This window comes from Rhipicephalus microplus, unplaced genomic scaffold (assembly GCF_043290135.1).
Source record: "Rhipicephalus microplus isolate Deutch F79 unplaced genomic scaffold, USDA_Rmic scaffold_13, whole genome shotgun sequence".
Lineage (NCBI taxonomy): Eukaryota > Metazoa > Arthropoda > Arachnida > Ixodida > Ixodidae > Rhipicephalus > Rhipicephalus microplus.
Genome location: NW_027464586.1, coordinates 23,517,828 through 23,540,654, shown reverse-complemented (window position 1 = coordinate 23,540,654; position 22,827 = coordinate 23,517,828). Strand labels below are relative to the sequence as shown.

The 22,827-nt window shown below is 47.4% G+C and overlaps 1 protein-coding gene across 2 annotated transcripts in view; it reads right to left on the bottom strand.

Annotated features, from left to right (window-relative positions):
- LOC119162991 (WW domain-binding protein 2-like) overlaps positions 1-22,827 on the bottom strand; it is a 217,221-nt gene that overhangs the window by 126,762 nt on the left and 67,632 nt on the right. For both annotated transcript variants that reach the window (XM_037414876.2, XM_075882658.1), the window contains exon 6: positions 5,988-6,194. In XM_037414876.2, coding sequence (XP_037270773.2) covers positions 5,988-6,194 — 207 coding nt within the window. The remainder of the gene's footprint in view (positions 1-5,987; positions 6,195-22,827) is intronic.

The following is a 22,827-nucleotide window of genomic DNA, read 5'->3' as shown; positions in this document are numbered from 1 at the left end:
TATTGTATTCTGAATAAATGCATATAGCTACTGAAGCAGAAGAAATGCACTTCACAATTTTTGTGTTACAAATTTTCATATAGATGCCAATTAACTCAAACTTTAGCTCCTACAAGGTAAAAAATTTAAAAAAATTTTACCATTAGTCAGATTTCAATAAATATACTTCGCTTGAAAGAGCAGATACTTCAGAAGGAAATGATGTTAGTCACTGAGAAAACAGTACCACAAAACATAGAGTTTCTCATAAACATACCTAGAAAGAAGTGTGGCACCACGGTTTATGTAAATTTCGTAAGGAGGATTGCCAAAAATGGCAAAAAGATTGATTTTTCGAAAATAAAGTTTTCAGTTTCTGGAACTCTTTTTCTATCTGATTCCAAAATATCTACACTGAAAACCGTGCAGAAATGCTTCGGAAAATTTATTTCACCCTCCTAGGTAGCGAAACTTTTTCTGGAAATTGCAAGAAAAAAGAAATTTTCAAAAAATTATAGCTTCGCGATGGCCTGGCTGGGAGCCAGCTTCTTGGGCTTATCAGAAAGAGCATTTCTCCGTGTTCTAATTTCCCGCCTCAGCTGGCTTCTCCCACTCAAAACAAGCACGCAAAAAGCAAATATTTGAAGGTCGTTTCGAGGCCCCTGATTGGCTGTGACCGCCATGTTGCCCCAGCTCGCCTCACCATTGGCCCGATACTCCCTCCGGGAGATTGTCGTCTGCTGCTTGTGCGTCGCGAGGACATGGCTCTCGAAAATCGCTACTCCATGACGTGTCCATGGCATAACGGTCACTTAGGATATAAATGCGCTTTAGTTAGGAGCTGTAAGCGGATGCACGATCAAATTAGTACGAGCGGGCGCGCAGTCTACGAGCGAGGTGCGTTTTCGGAGTTTTCTTTAGGCCTAACTCCGCTGACGGCGAGACGAACTTTGCGGGCAAGAACGACGCGCTAAAACCCTCATGGCGATGTGCTTTTTCATAAGCAGTGAAGCACATCACTTGCTAGCTCCTTGTAATTGCGGACGGCCGTTTTACACATCGGCAGCAGACTCCACAGTCAAGCTTGCAACCCCCCCTTCCTCTACTGCAAACAATTGCTCAGAACAGTGGCTAGCAGTTTCGCACGTCGTCACTCGAAAATGCAATACCAAGCGCAGTGCGCGCTGATTTTTGTCATCGTAGCTACACAGTTCGCGCATCGTCACTGAACGTCGCCGCCAAGTGGCTATTGCACCGGCTGCACTGTCCACGCTTCCGCTCACTCCTCTGTCATATGAAGTGCTGTCAATGAGATTTTGTGATGCGATTTAGATGTGCTTAGAGCCATGCTTAATATTGCCGCAAGCCTCTATGAATGTTTTGAGGCAATGAAAGCCTCGCAGGTTAATGTTTCTGCGAGCGGCTGTATGATGATACATTTCACGGCTAGAGTTGCAAAAGAGCATGTATGAAGCAGGGGCACGAACATTTACATGGCCCTTTCCGTCAATAAATAAACTACTAAAAATTACTGTGCCACCAGTTTCCTGCCCCATAAATTTTTTTTATTTGTAATGAAGGCATAGGCTGTCATGGTGTGAGCCATTTTTCTGATGCAATAAACCTCTCTATATATAAAAAATGTTCAGTGATTATTTATAATAAAGAAGTACTTAAATATGCTAATGAAAGCTCACACAATGAAGATGTGTAATCATTTCAGCATATGGCCTCATCCAATCGCAATCTTTTCTTTCATGCCTATCACACCTCTCCTTCATACAGAGAACTCTGTTTGAAATACGTACTTGTTCTTTGTAGATTAAAAAAAGAGGTTATAAAAAAAGGCCACAATTTGCCAAAAAGGAGAAGCAATGAACCCGATAGCAACAAATTGGAAGGTCACGCGCAGAATGACAAGCAGATAGAAACGTGCCCGTGTTTCTCACGCACAAAAGACGCATGAAACGTACTCACAGGTGACGCGAATAAGCGTCTCAGTTGTTACTTCACTGTGTCTGAGAGGAAGCCCGCCCTTTTTGTATCGCAAACTGAGGCTGTGCAACAATTGCAGTGAAGTACTTGTGCTCGGTTACTACAACAGAATCGTTCTGACGAAACAAAGGCTAACCAAGACGTACGATTGTCCCCACTGCAATACAAAGGCGCGTGATAGAGCGTACGCCCTCTTATTCTCTACGCGAGTCAAAGTATGCGTGAGAGATGAATGAGAGCCACAGCGCGCTCACTGCGCCATCTTGCTGATAATGCTGAAAACACGATAGTCCCCCCCCCCCCCCCCTCCGAGATGCCCGCTAACAGCGGTAATTGGTAGATATGAATAGCTTGCCGTTTGATCGGTGAAGGAAGTACCTCTCGGTGGCTCAGTGGTTTACACCTCGCATTCACGACACTGAGGTGCCACGTTCAATTACGTGCACCGCAGCCGTTTTTCTGGGATTTTTTTCCTTCCTTGAGTTTTCATATATATAGATACGTATACATATATGGTGCATGGCATCGACGCCGGCGGCGGCAAAATCCCGCCGAGAGTGTCCATATAATTGCTATCGCAATAACATGCAACAAAGCTACACTAGGCAGAGGTCGTATGCCTGAGAAGTCAAATACCATAAGACAAACCTAAGATGCCAATTTTCTCGTGTTTTAAAGAAGGAAAGAGAAGTTGGAACCTAAAACGAAGTTTCTTCAATACTGTTTTTTCGGCACTATGCTCAGCACCTGGAGCAGATATCTTGGCAACCACTTCACAGATTGTGATTCTGTTTGTTTTGCAACACTCCTTGAACTGTGCTGCAGGGGGCTGCGATCTTATTTTTTTCATTTCACTTCCTAAAGAACTTTTCGTAGAGCTTCTTGTTTGTAGTACAAATGTGCTCATTGCAGTATCTCTGGAGAGAACGTTAACTATACAGGTTTTAGTGTTGCAAAAAAATTATTTTGAAAATGCAGCCCCCTTCAGCATACATTTAGCTGTGGGTACAATAATTACCAACCTTTTTTTTTTTCTTTTATACATCCTCCAGCCCTTTCACGAGGTTCAATGAATAAATAATTTGTATTTCATTAGGTTTTTGCGGTATCCCCTCGAAATTTTTATGGAATATCTACGAGGCCATTCTTACTCTCCGTGCAGATTTTCATCGATATCCGACCAGAAACAAGAAGGTTCATTTTCAAAGGCATGTCCCCCCTTAAGGGGCCCCGTTCGAGTGCTGGGAATGATGGTGTACGTACGTGTCTGCGAGGCTTGTGTTGGCTGGTGTTGAGCGAGGCTTGGCCTCAAAAGTGAATACGACTGCGCAAATAAAGCTTCTGGAAAACAAAACATTTATAAGCCGACCTCATTGACGCGCATTATATTTTAAAATAAAAGTCCACTTATCTTGATGGCACAACTAAATAGCAAAAGAAAGAAACAAATGACATAAAAGTGACGGAGGGAACGCTCGCTTTGTCGTCTGCCTGCCAAGTTTAGCGGCCATTGGTTACTTCTTACGCTTAGTAAATTTCTACAACAACGCAGAAGGTTCCAGTGTTAAATACCGTATTTACTCGCATAATCGGCGCACTCGCATAATAGGCGCACCCCTAGTTTGGCCGCGGAAAATTCAATTTTTTTTAATTCCGCGCATAATAGGCGCACCCGAACTTGGCCGTGATCAGAAACGATTCTACCCCCCAGCGGTACAGTTGGAACGCGGTCCCCGTACCCTGTAGAAAAAAAGAAGGCAAATTGACGAGCAAATAAAAAAAATTCGAAGTGCAACGACCTAACCAACGTGTTTGTCGAAATAAAACTTGAAAAAAAAAAAAGCGTCCATGAGCGAAAAAAAAAAAAAAACGGCTGTTCCATCAATTACTGGTACCCCCCAAATCGCCGCGCTTTTTGGAGGTCACGTGTACAACGCCGGGGGCTCGATCGCCATCACCACCATCAGAGAAAAAGAAAAAAACGCCATTTTGCAAGCGGTGTGCGTATGTTGTGGTCGTGTATTGAACTTTGGTTCCACCATGGGGAAGTACGTGAGCTACACGGCTGGGTTTAAACTGAAGGCAGTGCAGTACGCGCTGCAGCACGGCAACCGGGCTGCAAGCAGGCATTTTGGCGTTGGAGAAACCAGTATTCGGTACTGGAGGGACCAAGAAGAAAAACTTAAGGCGACGAAGAAGACACGACGGGCTTTCCGCGGTGCCAAGACCGGCAGGTATCCGAACGTCGAAGAGCAACTGGTCCGGCATATACGGGAGCTACGACAAGACGGCTGTGCTGTGTCGTTGGATATTGTGCAGACTGTGGCGCGCAGAATAACCCGAGCGCAGGGCATCGAAGCAAAAGAGTTCAAAGCCAGCTCCGGATGGACAACTCGTTTCATGCGGCGCCATGGCCTTGCACTGCGAAGGCGGACCACCTTGTGCCAGCGCTTACCTGCAGCATATGAGGACAAAGTGGTGGACTTCCACAGTTTTGTTATAAAGCTCCGACAGCAGAAAGACTTCATTTTGTCCCAGATCGGCAACGCTGATCAGAACCCCCTTTGCTTTGATATGCCGTGGAACACGACAGTGGAGGAGAAAGGTGCACGGAGCGTCATCGTCAGAACGTCTGGCGCTGATAAACAACGATGCACCGAAATGCTGGCGGTGACAGCGGATGGGCGTAAGCTACCGCCTTACGTTATTTTTAAACGTAAGACGCTCCCAAAGGCAAAATTCCCTCAAGGCATCTACGTCAGAGTCCAGGAAAAAGGCTGGATGAGCGCGGAACTCATGGTGAATTGGGTGAAAACAGTCTGGGGTCGGCGGCCGGTTGGTCTGTTGTTGCCGTCCATGCTTGTCCTGGACAGTTTTCGTGGGCACCTAGTAGACCGCGTACGAGATGAGCTAAAGGAGCTGCGCACAGATCTGGCAGTGATTCCGGGCGGCCTCACATCGATACTGCAGCCTTTGGACGTGTCCTTGAATAAACCTTTCAAGGACAATGTTCGAAGGCTGTACACCACCTGGATGGCTGGAGGACAACATCAGCTGACTCCAGGTGGTAAGATTAAGAGGCTGCCTGTGGAAATGCTGTGCGCTTGGATCGTGGAAGCGTGGCAGGCGATCTCCGACGAAGTCGTCAGGAAAAGTTTCAAGAAGACGGGTATCTCGAACGCACTGGATGCGAGTGAGGATGACATGTTGTGGGGTGCGGATGATTCGGACACCGAAAACGAATCCCCGCTCGGCGAGGATGAATGTCTGATCTCCGACTCGGACTCCGAATAGGGAAAAGAAGGAACAGCTACGACTTTTGTGTAAATTTTACGTGTGTGTGTGCAGTTGACGGCTCTCGCTTGTTCATTAAAAGGTACGTAGGTATGTTTATTTTATGCTGAATTAATTGGTAAACGATTAAAGTCGCCTTTTACTTGACAAGTGTGCAGATTTAAAGCGCGAGAACCGAGTTGAAAAAATTTTCGAAAATTTTACCCCGCGTAATTAGCGCACCCCTAACTTCGAGCCGGATTTTCTGAAAAAAAAAAGTGCGCCTATTATGCGAGTAAATATGGTAAAACACATTTCTTTGCAATGAAAAAATAAATAGCTTACTACGTGCTCTTTTAGTAAGAAATGAACCATTTTAATGTGAAGCCAGGCGCATCTTCGAGGTATACAAATCAGGGTCAAGTTGGAAGCTCAGATATCCAGTCATTTCCTTGCATCCAGCAGCTCACTAGCGGCAGATTTCCCTCTGAATAATTTTGCGAGAATCTTTATGCCTCAAATGGACCAAAAATGCATCGGACGTATACCTGATTCCCTTAAGGGAATGGTGCAGAAATCATGGCTACATTTTGCAGCAGCACTGGCCCATCTCATGACACCTGCGCTTGTTTCAAACTACTTTCTTTTCCCCTCATAAAACATGACCCAACATTCATTGATCAAATTTTGTGGGGCATTAGGGGGAGTGTGGCTAGGCGTGGTAGCTGAAGTGCACTTACACTGATATGGTCCAGAAGGTTGTGTGGAAGCAGGACCCGCATACCCGGCCACGGTGAATCCTGGTGCCGGTGCAGGACTACTAGGCGGTGCACCGTTGGGGTAGCTTGGCGGCGCCCCTGCTGGGTAGCCGCCACCCGGGTAGTACTGGGGTGGGCCATTGATGCCCGGGTACGGGGGTAGCATGTCGCTCATGAAAACAGAGTTGGCTGCAAAGAAATGCACCGAGCAATGAAAAGAAGCCGAGCTTTCTTTGTTTATGGCAACACAAAGCACATACAGAGCGGATAGCTTCAGGTCGCTGCTGCTATCCAAGGTTCTTTGCTATGCACACATCGTGCACAGGCCTCCATCGAAATGCATCCGACATGGCCGAATCAGTCTCACAATTTTCGGTCAGCAGCCAACCATTAAGCCACCGTGATGAAAACTGTTCGTGATTAAATATTCATGCAATGATATCAAACATCAGCTCAGACTTTATGTACACTGTACTATTAGTTTTAAAACTTCACCTGATCAGCCTTTTATTGAACTGGCACACAGACCTCGCTTTATAATATTTCATTGAATTCTGAGCATGCCAGGAAGTGCCACAAGTGTGGCAATATTGAGTGCACCAGAGCTCAGAAAAGCCTGTATCTAGATGATAAGGTTATTAATAATAATACAAAACACAGTAAACAGCAAAAAAATCAAGGCTTGTCGTTATTATCATGATAAAAAAATCTATTTTTTCTTTTTCTTTTATAATGTCGGTCAAACATTTATAATGTCGGTCAAACTTGTGGACATCTTTCCTATGTTGTCACAGACTCTCTAAAATGTTTTTTAAGTCTTTGCCTTCCCCTTATAGAACACCCCACAATCCGCCCAAGCGATAGAGTATACCACTTCTAACACTCTTTCTTTATGTGGTCTGTCTTTTAGATGCAGGAAGAAACGACCGAGCATAGAAGTTGGCTTACACGCCATGTTTATTCCCTGCTCCAAGACAACTTGTTCGAGCGCTTCCCTGATGCCCTAGATGTAGGAAATCCAGACGTGAACCTGATTTGGAGGTGATGGGTCAATGCCCCCTTGAAGGGGTCGGAGGGGGGGGTGTGTGCTGGCGGGATGAAACCCTCTCAATGGAGGCTTACGAGTAGCCATTGTACAGAAGATCACACCTTATCTTTCGTTCCTCATTTGTCCGGTTGTCCTCCGAAGAACAGACCCTTTGTGCACGAGTGAGTAGACATTTTAACTAGCGTTGAGGTAGCGGCCAGTGTGGGTGGGCTTCCAATGCACCGAGAATCGCAGCAAATCTTTGTCCCAAGAACATCAAGGAAGGGCAAACAGATTTTTTTCTCGTCACAGTGAAATGAATGGCTGGTGTAGTGTCGTGCCACCCCTGATGTTATGTATACACACCAGTGTGGTAACGTTTATGGTGCATGCCGCTAGATAGGACTAAGCATTCACAGTGCTCGTTTTCTTAGCCTACCCGGTGTGGCCACGTACATTATGTGACCCAGCCATGTCACATTGGCCAACCACCTCGTCTGCACATCTGCTCTTGAAAACTTATTTTGAAAAAAAAAAAAAAAAAAGGATACTTGTGTTTGTGAGCTGTCTTTGATGTTAAACCAACAAAAAATATTTTTTCTCGAGGCAAGGATTTAGTGATTCAAGCTGGTTTATCTGCTTTTCGTATTTCTCTTCTTTTTTTATTTTTTTAAACATTTACTTGTTCCTTGTTGTGTGGTGGCGGGCGCTATATACATCGCGCGTTTGATGCTTTCCACATGCCCTGCTCTGTTTATTATTGCCTTTGCACATTTTTGCTGTACATACAGTCAACTGCCGATTTTTCGGACACCCGAATTTTCAGACATCTTCGCGGCACCGCCACGAGCCCTATAGAATCAACGTATAAGGAAGTCTGAAGTTTCGGACGCTCGAACCCCCCCGGAGTCCAATTTTCCGGACTTTTTGACGTGACGGAATGTCGGAAACCACCACTGGCCTCCAGTGGAAACCACCACAACTGCGTCACACGTGATTACGATCGCATAAATGAGTGCGCCGGTCTACTGTGGCGGCATTTGTTGCTTGGACTCGCTGATCGTTAGCGGCGAAACACACATGGCCTCAGAGATTCCTAATACTGGCCGTGTTTATCGTGCAAGTGTGCTTTGCAGACAATCGAAACTATCCACCCGGAAATTTTTTTGCGCCAATAAAGTTCCCTTCGCTTTAGCGCTTGTGCTCGTGCGTGCCACTCTGGCTTCCCGCGCAGCGCTATCGCGAAGCATTTCACCACTTCGAACTACAACTAACCGTCACACACCGATTTCGACTGGCCCCGCTTGCTATCTTGAACGTTTACCAGCACCACCTCCGGAGTACCCGAGGCACCGTCGCCTGCCGTCGCGCCGTTTTGTTTACGCAGCCCACATGGTGCTTGGCGAGCCTAGTGCCTGGTTGTGCGATCGTGTGAAGTGTGCTCTGCAACGCTAAGCCTAGGTGCTTCGACGCTCGTCAGCAAACTCCTTTGTTGGATTTCGCTTGCCTGCGATGGCCCCCACTCCGCCTTCGTCGTCCTCGACGATGGCATCGAAGCGCGGAAAACAGTACAGTCGGTTAACGATGGAGAAGAAAGCTGCCATTATTAAGTTAGTGAAGAGTGGCCGATCGCAGGCTGACGTGAGCAAGGAGTTGGGCATTTCCAAGCAGTTTCTGATTTCCTGAGGAACTAAGACAAGATCTTCAAAGCGGCCGAAAAACCGTCTGGTGCCCAAAAGATGAATGCAAGCCAAGGTGCTCATCCAAAGCTTGAGGACGCTCTCGTCGTGTGGCTTAGTTCAATGATTGCCAAGCAATTGCCAGTCTCGGGCGGCATCTTGAAACAAAAAGCGGAAACTGTCGCGCTTCGAATGGACATCACAGATTTTAAGTTCAGTGATGGATGGCTGAGAAACTTTAAGCACCGGAATGACCTGAAGTTCAAGAAAATGTGTGGCGAAAGTGGCGCCGTTGACAGTGCAGTTATTGCGCAGTACCGCAGTGGAAAACTCCAGTCTTTGTTGCCGCAGTTCTCTGCTGACAACAATTTCAACTGCGACAAAACTGGCTTGTTTTACAAGCTGCTGCTGGAAAGAACACTCGCTTTTGCTGGTGACGCATGCCATGATGGCAAGCATAGCAAAGAACGGTTGACCGTTCTTGTTGGCAGCAACATGTCTGGCAGTGAGAAACTTCCTTTGTTAGTAATCGAGTAGTCCAAGAGCCCGAGGTGTTTTAAAGGGGCAATGCTGCCAGTGTTATACGAAGTCAACATAAAGGCTCGGGTAACGCAGCAGTTGTTCGAGAGTTACGTCCGCAGGTTGGACAGGAAGTTTGAACAACAGAACAGACGTGTTCTGCTCTTTATTGACAACTGCCCTGCTCATGGTCACATCAATAACTTGAAGGCTATCCAGCTGGAGTTCATGCCACCCAACACGACTGCAATCCTACAACCAATGAACCAAGGCGTTATCCCTAATTTGAAACTTTTGTACCGTTGACGTATACTCAACCCCATGGTGCTGTGCTCGGAAAACGGAAAAGGCTACAGCGTTGACCTTTGGTCTGCTGTCGAAATGCTTGCAGACGCATGGAAAGCAGTAACACAAGACACGCTTCGCAACTGCTTTCGCCACGCGGGCTTCGTACTCGACACCGAGGCAGCAGACTTGCCTGAAGAAAGCGACAGCGTGACTGACTTGTGCCCTCTCATGAACGATCATGTTACGTAAAAATGACACGAGGCGTGTCTATTTAAAATCTATATTCAAACTGATGCGTATGGCGTCGACTAAGATGGAAGACAGCATGCACAACTGACAGACCACTTCCTCAATGTCGTCTTCTGACCGCTGATACGTCAGCTACGTAGCATTACCCCCCCCCCCCCCCCCGGCGGTAAAAGCGCCGTCTCGGTGCACATTAACTACGGTCCTTAGTAGGCACGTGGTAAGGTTTTAGCCTGCTGACGTGCACAACATCACTGGGTGTGGTTGCAGGCAGGCTTGTGGTCTCAGATGCAGGAATGATCTCATAGGTGACGTCGGTTACCTGGTGGATGATATGGTGAGGACCATGTAGCGAGATAACAACTTCTCTGATAAGCCAACTCGACGAACTGGGCATCACAGGATCACAGGAGAACAAGAGAACCGGGTGAGAAGTGAACGTCAGCATGCCGGCTGTCGTAGATGGCTTTCTGGGTGGCTTGCGAAGCCGAAAGTCTAGAGCGGGCGATCTGACGTGCGTGGTTGGCATGAGCGATAGCGCCGAGTGCATATTCGGTTGACGGCGTTGTAGTGGTTGGAAGTAGGGTGTAAAGTGGTAACTTCAGATCACGGCCATAAAGCAAATAAAAGGGTGAATAACCAGTAGTGTCGTGGCGCGAAGAATTGTACGCGAAGGTGACGTGAGGTAGCGCCAGGTCCCAGTCATGGTGGTCGGAGGACACATACATTGCGAGCATGTCCGTTAGGGTCCGATTTAGCCGTTCGGTAAGGCCATTTGTTTGGGGATGGTAGGAAGTGGTCAGCTTTTGGTGCATCGAGGAATAGCGCAGAAGATCGTCGATCACACGGGACAAAAATGCCTGGCCACGATCCGTGAGTAATTGGCGAGGAGCGCCATGGTGTAGGATGACGTCGTGGAGCAAAAAATCCGCAACGTCAGTAGCGGTGCTGGTGGGGAGCGCTCGAGTGATGACATACCTAGTCGTGTAGTCTATAGCAACGGCAACCCACTTGTTGCCCGATTTCGACTCGGGAAAAGGACCGAGAAGATCTATACCAACACGGAAGAAAGGTTTGGTTGGGATGGAGATCGGTTGAAGAAGTCCAGCCGGGGGCGCAGCAGGTCGCTTCCTACGTTGGCATTTATCGCAGGAGGGCACGTAACGGCGAACGGACCGGGCGAGACCGCACCAAAATAAGCGGCGACGCACGTGGTCATACGTCCGAGATACACCCAGATGACCAGCAGTTGGTTCATCGTGAAGCTCGTGCAGCACGGTTGAACGCAAATTTTTCGGCACGACAAGAAGGAGCTCAGGGCCATCTGGCTGGAGGCTACGACGGTACAGCGTGCCATTCAGGAGGACGTACATGCGAAGTGACGTGTCGTTCAGAGCAGATTCGAGACGGTCAATAAGTTGTCACAGAGAAGCATCACGACGTTGTTCATCACCAATATGAAGAAACTGGGACATTGACATGACGCTGAGGCAAGGCTCGATGTCTGGTTCGTCGGGCTGATCAACAGGGTAGCGGGATAAGCAATCGGCGTCCAGATGAAGACGTCCAGACTTATATGCAACCGAGTAGGAACACTCCTGTAGGCGTAATGCCCAATGACCAAGTCGTCCAGTGGGGTCCTTCAGAGAAGAAAGCCAACACAGCGCGTGATGATCTGTAATGACACGGAAAGGGCGGCCATACAAGTAAGGACGGAATTTCGAAACCGCCCAAACAAGAGCGAGACATTCCCGTTCTGTTATAGAATAATTGCGTTCAGACTTAGAAAGCAGACGGCTTGCGTACGCGATTACACGGTCGTTGCCCCGCTGAATTTGCGCCAGAACTGCACCAATTCCGTGACCACTCGCGTCTGTTCGCACTTCTGTAAGAGCATCGGGGTCGAAATGTGCAAGAATAGGAGGTGTTGTTAGAGCGATGATTAGCTGAGAGAAGGCGTCAGCTTGAGGAGGGCCCCAAAAAAATGGGACGTCTTGTTTGAGAAGGTCAGTGAGTGGCCGTGCGAGTGCCGCGAAGTTTTTCACGAACCGGCAAAAGTAGGAGCAGAGGCCCACAAAACTGCGAACATCATGAACAGAGCATGGGACTGGGAAGTTTGTTACAGCTCGTACTTTCGCCGGGTCTGGCCATACGCCGGCAGCGTCAACAAGGTGACCCAACACGGTAATCTGACGAAGACCGAAGTGGCACTTGGAGGAATTGAGCTGCAGGCCGGCCCGTCGAAATATGGATAGAATGGTCGAAAGGCGTTCAAGGTGGGTTGCAAAGGTAGGTGAGAAAATGATCACGTCGTCCAAGTAACACAAACATGTCGACCATTTAAATCCTTGTAGGAGCGTGTCCATCATTTTCTCGAAGGTTGCTGGAGCGTTGCAGGAGCCCGAATGGCATGACCTTGAATTGGTAAAGACCGTCAGGGGTAACGAAGGCGGTCTTTTCTCGGTCCATGTCATCTACAGCAACTTGCCAGTAGCCAGATCGGAGGTCGAGAGATGAAAAGAAGGTGGCGCCATGGAGGCAATCAAGGGCATCGTCAATGCGTAGTAGAGGGTACACGTCTTTTTTGGTAATTTTGTAGAGGTGGCGATAATCAACGCAGAAACGCCATGAGCCGTCTTTCTTTTTTACTAATACCACGGGAGATGCCCAAGGGCTCATTGATGGTTCGATTAAGTTTTTCGTAAGCATTTTGGCCACTTCTTTCTGAATCCCTTCTTGCTCGGACGCTGACACGCGGTACGGCCGACGGTGAATGGGCGCAGAGTCACCAGTGTTGACTCGGTGAGTGACAATTTTAGTCTGGCCCAAGGGACAATCGTCGGTGTCGAAAATGTCACTGTATGAAGCCAAAACTTTGCAGAGACCGTCGGCATGGTGAGGCGACAGCTCAGATCCAATCATGTTTCGAAAAATACCATCGTCTGAGCTGGGTGACCGTGAGACTGCACTTCGATCAAGAGCAGATACAGCGACAACACTGACATCGTCTTCTGTTATGGCAGTTAGCTGGGCTAGAGACATCTGGCAGGGCAACACTTGAGGGGTGAAACCAAAGTTAAGGAGCGGAAGTAACACACAGTTATCCGCTATGGTTACGATGGTATAGGGCACAGTAACACTGGGCGTCGGCCGAACGTCAGTAATTGGCGTAACGATATAATCACTGTCAGGAACGAGAAGGGTCGATGACAGACACATACGTGACGGCTCGAGGTGGCAGGCGAACGAAAGTGGTTGGACTCAAGCGGCTGGTGGGCTTTGCAGAGTAGTCGGCAAAGATTGGTAGATCAAGGCTGAGGGTGCCAGACGAACAATCAATTAAGGCCGAGTGTGCTGAAAGGAAATCAAGGCCAAGTATGAGGTCATGAGGGCAGCAGGCTAGCACGACAAAAAGGACCACGGCATGACGACCGGCAATGCTGACACGAGCAGTGCACATTCCGATTACTGGTACAGTACCGCCATCGGCAACACGTAATGCCTGCGTCGTAGACGGCGTCATAATCTTTTGAAAGCGGCAGCGTAGAGAAGCGCTCATAATAGACAGGTGCGCACCTGTGTCAATGAGGGCGATCACAGGAACATGGTCGACTTGTACTTCAAGCAGGCTATGGTGCGTGGGAAGCGTCAGTAGAGGATTTTCGGCCTTCATTGGTATTGCAGCTTCACCTCTATAAGCTGCAATATCTAGTTTTCCTGCTGCGGTCGTCCAGAGAAGCTCGGCGAGGAAAAGCGCCGAGGTGGCGGAGAGCGCGATTGGCGACGTAGCGGCGACGGGGAGCGAGAGCTGCGGCGATGGGACGAAGGGGCGTCAGCGTAGCGACGACCGGGCAAAGGGGCATCAGTGGAAGGCTCGTAATATGACGACGAATAGAAATTGAAGGGTGCGGCGACTGAACGTCGAGGAGTCGTCGGATGCATGAGTGCCGAGGTAGAGAAAGTCTGACGTGGTTGGTTTGACCAACGGCGGCGGCAATAGCGAGAAACGTGCCCAGGCTGGTGGCAGGAAAAACAAATAGGCCGGTCGTCGGGTGTTCGCCATTCCGAAGAGTTACGGAAGGGCATTGTTGGAGGTGAACGGCGAGCCTGTCCTCGGGAGTAGGACGGGACTTCAGGGCGAGTCAAGGGACATGCTGATGGAAGGCTGAGGTTCACAAACTCCTGCCTCACCACAGCTTGTATTAACGCCATTGACGGCTGTTGTTGGTCAGAGGCGAGCTCTGCGAAAACGGATGGCTGAAGAGGAGCCGGACATGCGGCTTCCATTTCCCGACGAACAATGCGTGTGACGTTGTCATACGTGGGGGACTGGCGGGCGGCTTCACACGATGAGGTTGCAACCGTGTTGGGCAGCCGGGTGAATCGCTGAGTAATACGGCGGCTCTTGGCTTCTTCGAACCGCCGGCACTCTTTAATGATGACGTCGACGGTGGCAACCTTGTTGTAAACTAGAAGATTAAATGCGTCGTCTGCTATGCCTTTCAGCACATGGGGCACTTTCTCAGACTCAGTCATGGGCTCATCAATCTGGCGGCATAGGACGATGACGTCGTGAATGTACGCGACGTACGACTCCGTCGACGTCTGTGCTCGAGCCACCAGTTGATTCCGCGCTGCGATCTGCCGCCCAACGATGTCGCCAAAAAGGTCGCGGATCTTCTCTTTAAAGGAGTCCCAGCTCGTAATCTCTGTTTCGTGCGTCTCGAACCACACTCGCGGTGGGCCATCGAGGTAAAAAAGCACATTGGCAAGCATAAGAGTCGGGTCCCACCTATAGCTTGCGCTGACCCGTTCGTACCAGTTGATCCATTTGTCGACGTCAACGCCATCCTGACCGGAAAATACACCGGGATCACGAGCAGGAGGTAGAACGACGTATGTAGAAGTCACGGTAGGGGCAGGTGGCGACGATGATGGTTGTTCAACCTGTGACATGGTTGGACCTATGATGATGCGGCCGTTGCGGAGCTTCTTGATGAAGACGGGGAAGTACACAGCACCTCCACCACAAAGATGTTACGTAAAAATGACACGAGGCGTGTCTATTTCAAATCTATATTCGAACTGATGCGTACGGCGTCGACTAAGATGGAAGGCAGCACGCACAACCGACAGACCACTTCCTCGTTGTCGTCTTCTGGCCGCTGATACGTCAGCTACGTAGCAATATTATCAACGACCTCTGCTCTGATGGTGCTTCCATGCCCACGGAAATAACTTTTGAGCGGTTCGTCGACGCTGACAACGAGCTCGACTTCTGCGCAGAGGTAACCGACGATGAAATAGTCACTCAGGTTATGGCGGATTCAGACGACTCCAATGTCGAAAAAGAGGAACCAACGCCTGCACCACCTACGACCGCCGAATCGATGCGAGCATTGATGACGCTGACATCGGTGTACAGTGATGACATGACCCTTGCTCAGATCGAGGCGAATGTGATCACATGCAAGCAGAATGCCGTTCAAACAAGGATCATCGAGTTTTTTAAGCCACTGCAGCTCAAACACAGGCTGCCCTGACGGCACTTGCTGTTGGCTGCATGCATTTTTTTTTTTTACGGCTCTTTTCAGAGCCACCCTACTGATGCTTTGGCAGAGTTCCGGAAGTCTGGTACTTCGATCTTGACCCTCTTGATCTGAGAAATATCAATGAAATGGTGAAAATTATCAGTAAAATAATGCATTGCTTTCCTTGCATTCATTTTTTGGGACTGTCCAAATTTTCGGGTGGTTTTTCGCTCCCTAGAGGGTCCGAAAAATCGGCAGTTGACTGTATATAAGAAGGTCATTTAGGAGCAATAAACAGTTCGTAGTGAGTGCTGAGTGTCGTGTGTGTTACTCGGGTGGATGTGTGAACGTTTGGGAGAGACAAGGTTGTGCTGAATATCTTACAATATGACTTCTTTCCCCCTCCTCATTAAGACGATTTAGCGAAGCCTTGGGACATGAAAATGAGTTGCACTCTCGTCTTTTTGTGGATCATCTCTGAAAAGGATGCCACTTGAGAGCCCATGCCTAGCCGTGATTATCACCATTACGCTTTGTCGCTGGGTGTCATTATTAAACACTTCAAGGAATTGGTGGAGAGTGCTGTCGATGCCCGAGGAGCTTCGACAGGGGTGGAAGCAGACTTCAGTTTTTTTTTGGAGCAGCTTTGGGAGCAGGAATAACACGGTTTTGGAGCAGATTTGGAGCAGTAAAAGGGGCATTTTGGAGTAGCTCTTGAGCACTAAAAGGCATGTTTTAAAACATCAATATTTAGTTTTGGAGCATATTTCTTGGATCATACATCACTGTTAATTAGAATTTTCATTTTCTCTTGGCTCTCTCATCAACAAAAAAAGTTCATTGGTTTTTACTAGGCATTTATGCTGACCAAAAATTTTATATCTATGTATCTATCTATCTATCTATCTAAATATATATATATATATATATATATATATATATATATATATATATATATATATATATATATATATATATATATATAAAGAAAAGAGGTGTATACCTGAGGGCTCGTTTTTCCGTGTTTTCACACAATGTTAATGAGATCTGACAGACAATAATGCCAAGGAATGTATAGGGGAAGTTATTAAAACAAATGTAATGTAAATAAGAAGAAAGAAAAGTAGGTGAAAAAATAACCAGCCGTGAGCACGAATCGAACCTACGACCTTCGAATAACGCGTTCGATGCTCTAACCACTGAGCTATCACAGCGGCGTTACCCCAACCCACTTTCTTGTGTTTATATGTGAATTTAAACGTGAGAGTGTCAGTCAGCGCCATCTGTAGTCAAATGGCGAGTGTAGAACACCATTTTATGAGCCTGGTGGCATCACGTAGCACGTGAACTTATTACGAGCGGGCAGCTGACCAATAGTCCCTTGTATACAACCCAACGGCCTAACCTAATCTCACACATATATATATATATATATATATATATATATATATATATATATATATATATATATATATATATATATATATATATATATATATATATATATATATATATATATATATATATATATGAGATTTAACAGACAGTAATGCCAAGGAATGTATAGGGGAAGTTATTAGAACCAATGTAATGTAAATAAGGAGAAAGAAAAGTGGGTCAAAAAAAAACTTGCCGTGAGCCGGAATCGAACCTACCACCTTCGAAAAACGTGTTTGATGCTCTACCACTGAGCTATAATAGTTCTAATAACTTCCCCTATACAGTCCTTGGCATTATTGTCTGTTAGAACTTATTATTATTGTGTCAAAACAGGGAAAAATGAGCCCTTAGATATACACAATATTATATATATATATATATATATATATATATAAGGGAAACAAATGTATACTTAAGGGCTCGTTTTTCGCATTTTACACAATATTGATGAGATCTAACAGACAATAATGCCAAGGAAGGTATAGGGGAAGTTATTAAGCCAATTGTAATGTAAATGAGAAGGAAGAAAAGAGGGTGAAAAGATAACTTGCCGTGGGCAGGATCCGAACCTTCGACCTTCGAATAACGCGTTCGATACTCTACCACTGACCTACCACGACAGCTATCCCGCCAGCCACTTTACTGAGTATCTATGTCAATTTATACGTGGGAGTGTCAGTCAGCGCCACTAGTAGCCATTGAGGCGAGTGTGGTACACTCTTTATGAGCCTCTTTGGCGTCACGTAGCACGCGAACAATTACTAACTGGCAACTGACCAATAGTCTCCCGTATACAACCTAGAGGCACCAAGTCCGCCAGTACGAGACCCTCGTTAATGAATAAGAGAAACAAGTGTATACTTAAGAGCTCGTTTTTCGTGTTTTACACAATATTGATAAGATCTAACAGACAATAGTGCCAAGGAAGGTATAGGGGAAGTTATTAACCCAATTGTAATGTAAATGAGAAGAAAGAAAAGTGGGTGAAAAAATAACATGCCGTGGGCAGGATCCGAACCTGCGACCTTCGAATAACGCAATCGATTCTCTACCACTGAGCTACCACGACAGCTATGCCTCCAGCCACTTTATTGAGTGTGTATATATATATATATATATATATATATATATATATATATATATATATATATATATATATATATATATATATATGTATATATATTTTAACAACATTAAAGTTGAAAGCACGGCTACTCAGACAAATAAAAAAATTTAATGTTGAAATGTTGCAATGTTCAAAATGTGATTAAAACACCGCATATAACATGAACAGCAACTCAAGACTAGAGATGAACTAATATAATAAAGTTATCTTCACACTAAACCATTAGGCTCTATGAAAATAACTTGAAGTGCCAAAGCCGACATGAGAACTATGAAGAAATTTAGTTGGGCTCACCACTCCACTGCTAGGCAAACAAATAATTTTTTTCATTTATTACGATAGGAACTACATGGGCACTTGACGTAGTTTCACCGTCACCGCCATGTACCGCATAAACTACAAGTTGGTAACATTCCCCGTCCATAATACGTTCTACCCGTGCGTAAAATTGCGCAAGTTGGGGTGGTGAGCGCTGCACCAGCAGAGATTAAACGAGGCAGCCAATCTCTGTTGCTTGGAAGCGAAGGCGCACGCGATAATATCCCATCACATGTTAGAACTGCCGTCGAATGCTCAAGCAGAAAGAAAACACGCCACCTGTCATAAAGAAGCATAAGAAAATATGCGGGAAAGCGGGGAAAGGAGGGGGGGACGGGTCGCTCGAGCAGCAGCTGTGAATATAGATTCCAAGGACGTAGTTGTGATAAGCTGGCGCATGCACTATTGGGGATCAGCGCACGGCTCGTAAACCATTCTACAAAAACTTCTACGCAGTGCGCTCTCTACAGAAAGAAATTGTGCAATAAGAGCGTTTCTCCCTAGAGCGGCCATACGTCCTCTCTTGCACCAGCGTTTTTCAGAGTGTCGCGATGTCGAATTCAAGCTTTTGACCTCCGTATTGTCACGGTGTCGTGAGGTTGACGAAGGCACCAGCCCTTGTTGTTATGAGTGAACCTTATTTGGGTGAGCCTTTGTGCGGAAAACCAAACGTCACTCTACAAGCAATACAAGCTGTTAACGACTGATAGCTGCAAAACCAGAGCGTTGGCCATTGATGATCTGCCAAGCAGCAAAGTGCGTCAGCATTTATATATGTGCCATTGAAGATTTCCGCGTTATCGCTAGTGGCTGCGTAAGTTCCAGAACAAACCCTAACGTACGCGTTGTGCGCATAATCTCATAGGAAGGTTCTAAGATTATCTAGATTTTTCCAATCATTAGGGAGCGGAATAGTGCGGTAGAAAAATTAGGAAGCGCGTGCAGCATTACCATTACAAATTTTTGCTACTGTCGTCATCACTTCACCGGTGAAACTGATCTTTATTTTTTTTATTTAAGTTTATATGGGCTGGCTAACAGCTTTGCTGTTAAAACATATATAGAGTGGCATAATGAGGTATCTACACAAATACCACCTTAACAAGATTCATGCATGAACCGAAATACAACGTCACCGAACTAATTTCATATGGACACGGGTGCACCCTTTGTGTAGCCCACGCATGTTCTCAGTTGATGATGAAACTCTACCAAATTTGGCGTCACATATGCAAATTACCGTTTAGGCGCCGCTTGTCGCAGCAGGTCAGATCGGCGCAGCACTTCTACCCCTGCTTTGATCTCGTTCCTTACCTACTACCGTGTACCTCGACGCTTATCACACCCCGTTGCCGCTCGCTTGTTTTGGTGTCCTACACATTCGCGACCCACCCATCTTCATTGGTGCCAATTGCTCCGATGTGACAAACTGGCTCCCATTTTACCAGCACGTGAGCATCCACAACAAATGGGACAAGAACTGCAAGTTCACCAACTTGTTATTCTGCCTTGATGGAGTAGCCAGTTTTTTGTTACAGCAGCCACATGTCCGATTTCGTGACTTGGTATGATTTCTAGACTGCCATCATCATCATTTTTGGCCACCCTGCTGTTCGTAAGCAAGCCAAACGGCGCTTACACGAACGCGCTCAGCAGGTATATTATCACGGATTCGCGCCGAGCGTGTCGTAATTATACAGCCGGGTACATATCACCGTTAGCCGAGACAATACTGCGCAACTGCATAAGAGACACGGACCCTCATCCGAAACGCATTATATGGACACCGGGCCATCAGGGATTGCGGGGAAATGAGGCTGCAGATGCGGCTGCCCGAGCGCTCATTTCCGGGCTACCTTCGTCAATGCCGATGGAGACCGATGAGGAGGGTTACCCTCTCCTCCGATATAAGGAAATTCTTTATTATTATCGGGAAAGTCATCGCCGCTACCCTCCCCCCGCACGGGGGTTGAAGAAAGCAGAGGAGCGCATTTTGCTTCGCCTCCAGACGAATACATTGCTATGTCCTGCCATAGTCAAACATTTCGACCCTACGGTCACAGGACAGTGCCAGCACTGTGGGGAGGTGGCAGACACCTACCACATGGTGTGGGCCTGCCAAGCTAACGCAGCCATTACTCCTAACCCAAACCCTAGGCGAGAGGACTGGGAGGCGGCCCTGCTCGGCTGCTCAGACCTTCAGGCCCAGCAGGCCTTGGTCCAGAGAGCCAAGACGGCGGCTTTAACCAATGGGGTCCCGGAATAGAGACTCCACCTAGTCTGTAGGGGCCTCTACAGAGGTCCTACACCTCTCTTTTGTAAATAAATGTTTTTCACCACCACCACCACCACCAGCAGGCCAGTGAGTCAGTCACCAAATGTATCGAAGATGTTCTCTAGTTGCGTAACAAAGCCAACGGAGCCATGTCCAAGCATGACAAGATCCGACACGTGATGAAATGTACTGACGATGATGCCTTCACAATTCTGCCTGCCAAAAACTTTGGCACAGCGGCCAAGGTCATAACGTTGTGTCAGAGCTACAAAGAGCTCCGCTGGCAGTGTTCGATGACCCGTCGCTCTCTTTTACGAGATGCAAAGCTTGCTGGCCAGCTATGACTAGATGGCAGAACTAAAGTCATTCCTCTGTGAAGAAATCCCGCACCAGTTCTATCTCCTGTCCTGACCCGTTCGTCAGCTGTTCTACTTTCAATGACCACCCTTCTTCCTCTGCTCTGCCAAGAGATTGCACAGAAAATACTAGAGGTCATGCCTGCATATCACAAAGAACCTCCGGCTCCTGCACCCCAGAGTTTCGCTGAAATTGTCGCCAGGCCGCCTCAAGTACTTCCAGTGGTCACCCCTTTGAGTTACGCTGAAGCCGCCGCCCGACCTCCGTCAACGAAGTGGATGTGCCGGCTACGAATGTAATCCCTAAGCCTCGACTTCAGCCTACTATGCACAGTCATCCCGGCTGCCGTTCCGTACATCGGGTTTTGCGACATGAGTGGCACCTACCTCGCTAACCAATGGCACACACCAGGCAACCAGTCCATCTTTATTGCATGCGGCTACACCGGTCACGAAGGCATGTAATTGCCATTACGTGCAGCTGCTCCCGTCCCGTCACCTGTTGCTGGCCAGCGGTGCCGTCCCTTCCAGAACTCACCTCCATCTATGCCCCTGATGTCTCGTCCAGCTCTGTCTCTTCGTAGGTCCCCTATGTCAATCCCCATCACCTATGTGGCCAAGTTCCGCCGCTCAAGAGCAGGAAAACTAACTGATGCAGTCCACGAGGCATGGGCTGCGTCGCTATTGAACTGTGAGAGCCCTCAGTGAAATCCGTCGAATGTCAGCAACGTGTTTCTGGACAGTGTTTGCACATGTGCCCTTATCGACACTGGCACTGCCATATTCATTACAGATCCAAACTGTGCCGCTTACTCCAAAAAGTGACGACTCCTGGGATGTCCCTCTGTACCGCTAGTTTACAGAGCAGTCATCCTACAGCGGTGTCGTCATTCCTACTGCACATGTCTTCATTCAGGAAGTTCTGTATGTCGTTGAGTTCATTATCATTAGTGCATGTCCTCACGACGTAATTTTAGGATGAGATTTTCTCCCGCCATGACGTCATCATTAATTGTGCCTTTGCCAAAATATAACTCTCACACTCACATTTGATGCCAGGAGGCAGTTCCTTGTCATTGTGCACAATCCTTGCCAAACATGATACAACAGTGCCTCTGAGCTTGTCAATGATTGTGTCCGTCTACTGCGCCGGTCTCAACGGCACAGTTGCATTCCTTTCGCCATCCAATCATGATTGCAGTAGAAAAGGGCTGCTGGTGCCTTTCTCGACCATGCAAGCGCTGCAGGGCGTCACCACCTTTATGACAAACCATTCCCGTACATTGTTTAGTTGGTTCGAGGGGATGTCTAGGCAGGGTGAATCGCAAGCACAAGTCTAGGACGTAGCCGATGGACACAATTGTGCGCAACTTGCAATAGCACACGTGCTTGTTTTATTTGGATGTTAACGTTCTTGCTCCAAATTTTTTCACGCACATCCAACATGTGAAGGAAGTTTTCACAGGTGTGTGTGAGTAATGCCAGCCTTCAACTAAATCTGAAGAAGTTCCGATTTGCAGCATGGCAACTCACAATCCTAGGTTACATCCTGTCCAAAGACGGAATTCTTCCCGATCCAGCCAAGCTTTGGGCCGTGGCCGAATTCCCAACACCTGCATTCGTCAGGGAACTGTGCAGTTTCGCAGGCCTGTGCGACTACTTGCGACGATTCATGCGAAACTTTGCCATGATCGTATTGTCACGGGGTTGTGACGTGGTGGAATGGAGCACACTGCGAGTGGAATAATAAACTGTTTATTTGGGCGAACATGTGCCCAGTAAACGGAAAGTCGGATTACAGTAGAACGTGTGCCCAGTAAACGGAAAGTCGGATTACAGTAGAAGTCTTACATTGATAGCGGCGAACGAAGCGCCAACCGTCGATCACCTGACAAGCGGCAAAGCGTGTGGGCAGTTATGCCCTTGCCATCGACTATTCTAGCGCTATCGCTAGCGGCGACGTAGGTTCCCGAATAATCTGTGACGTTCCCGAAGTTGGTGCAATCTTAACAAAATT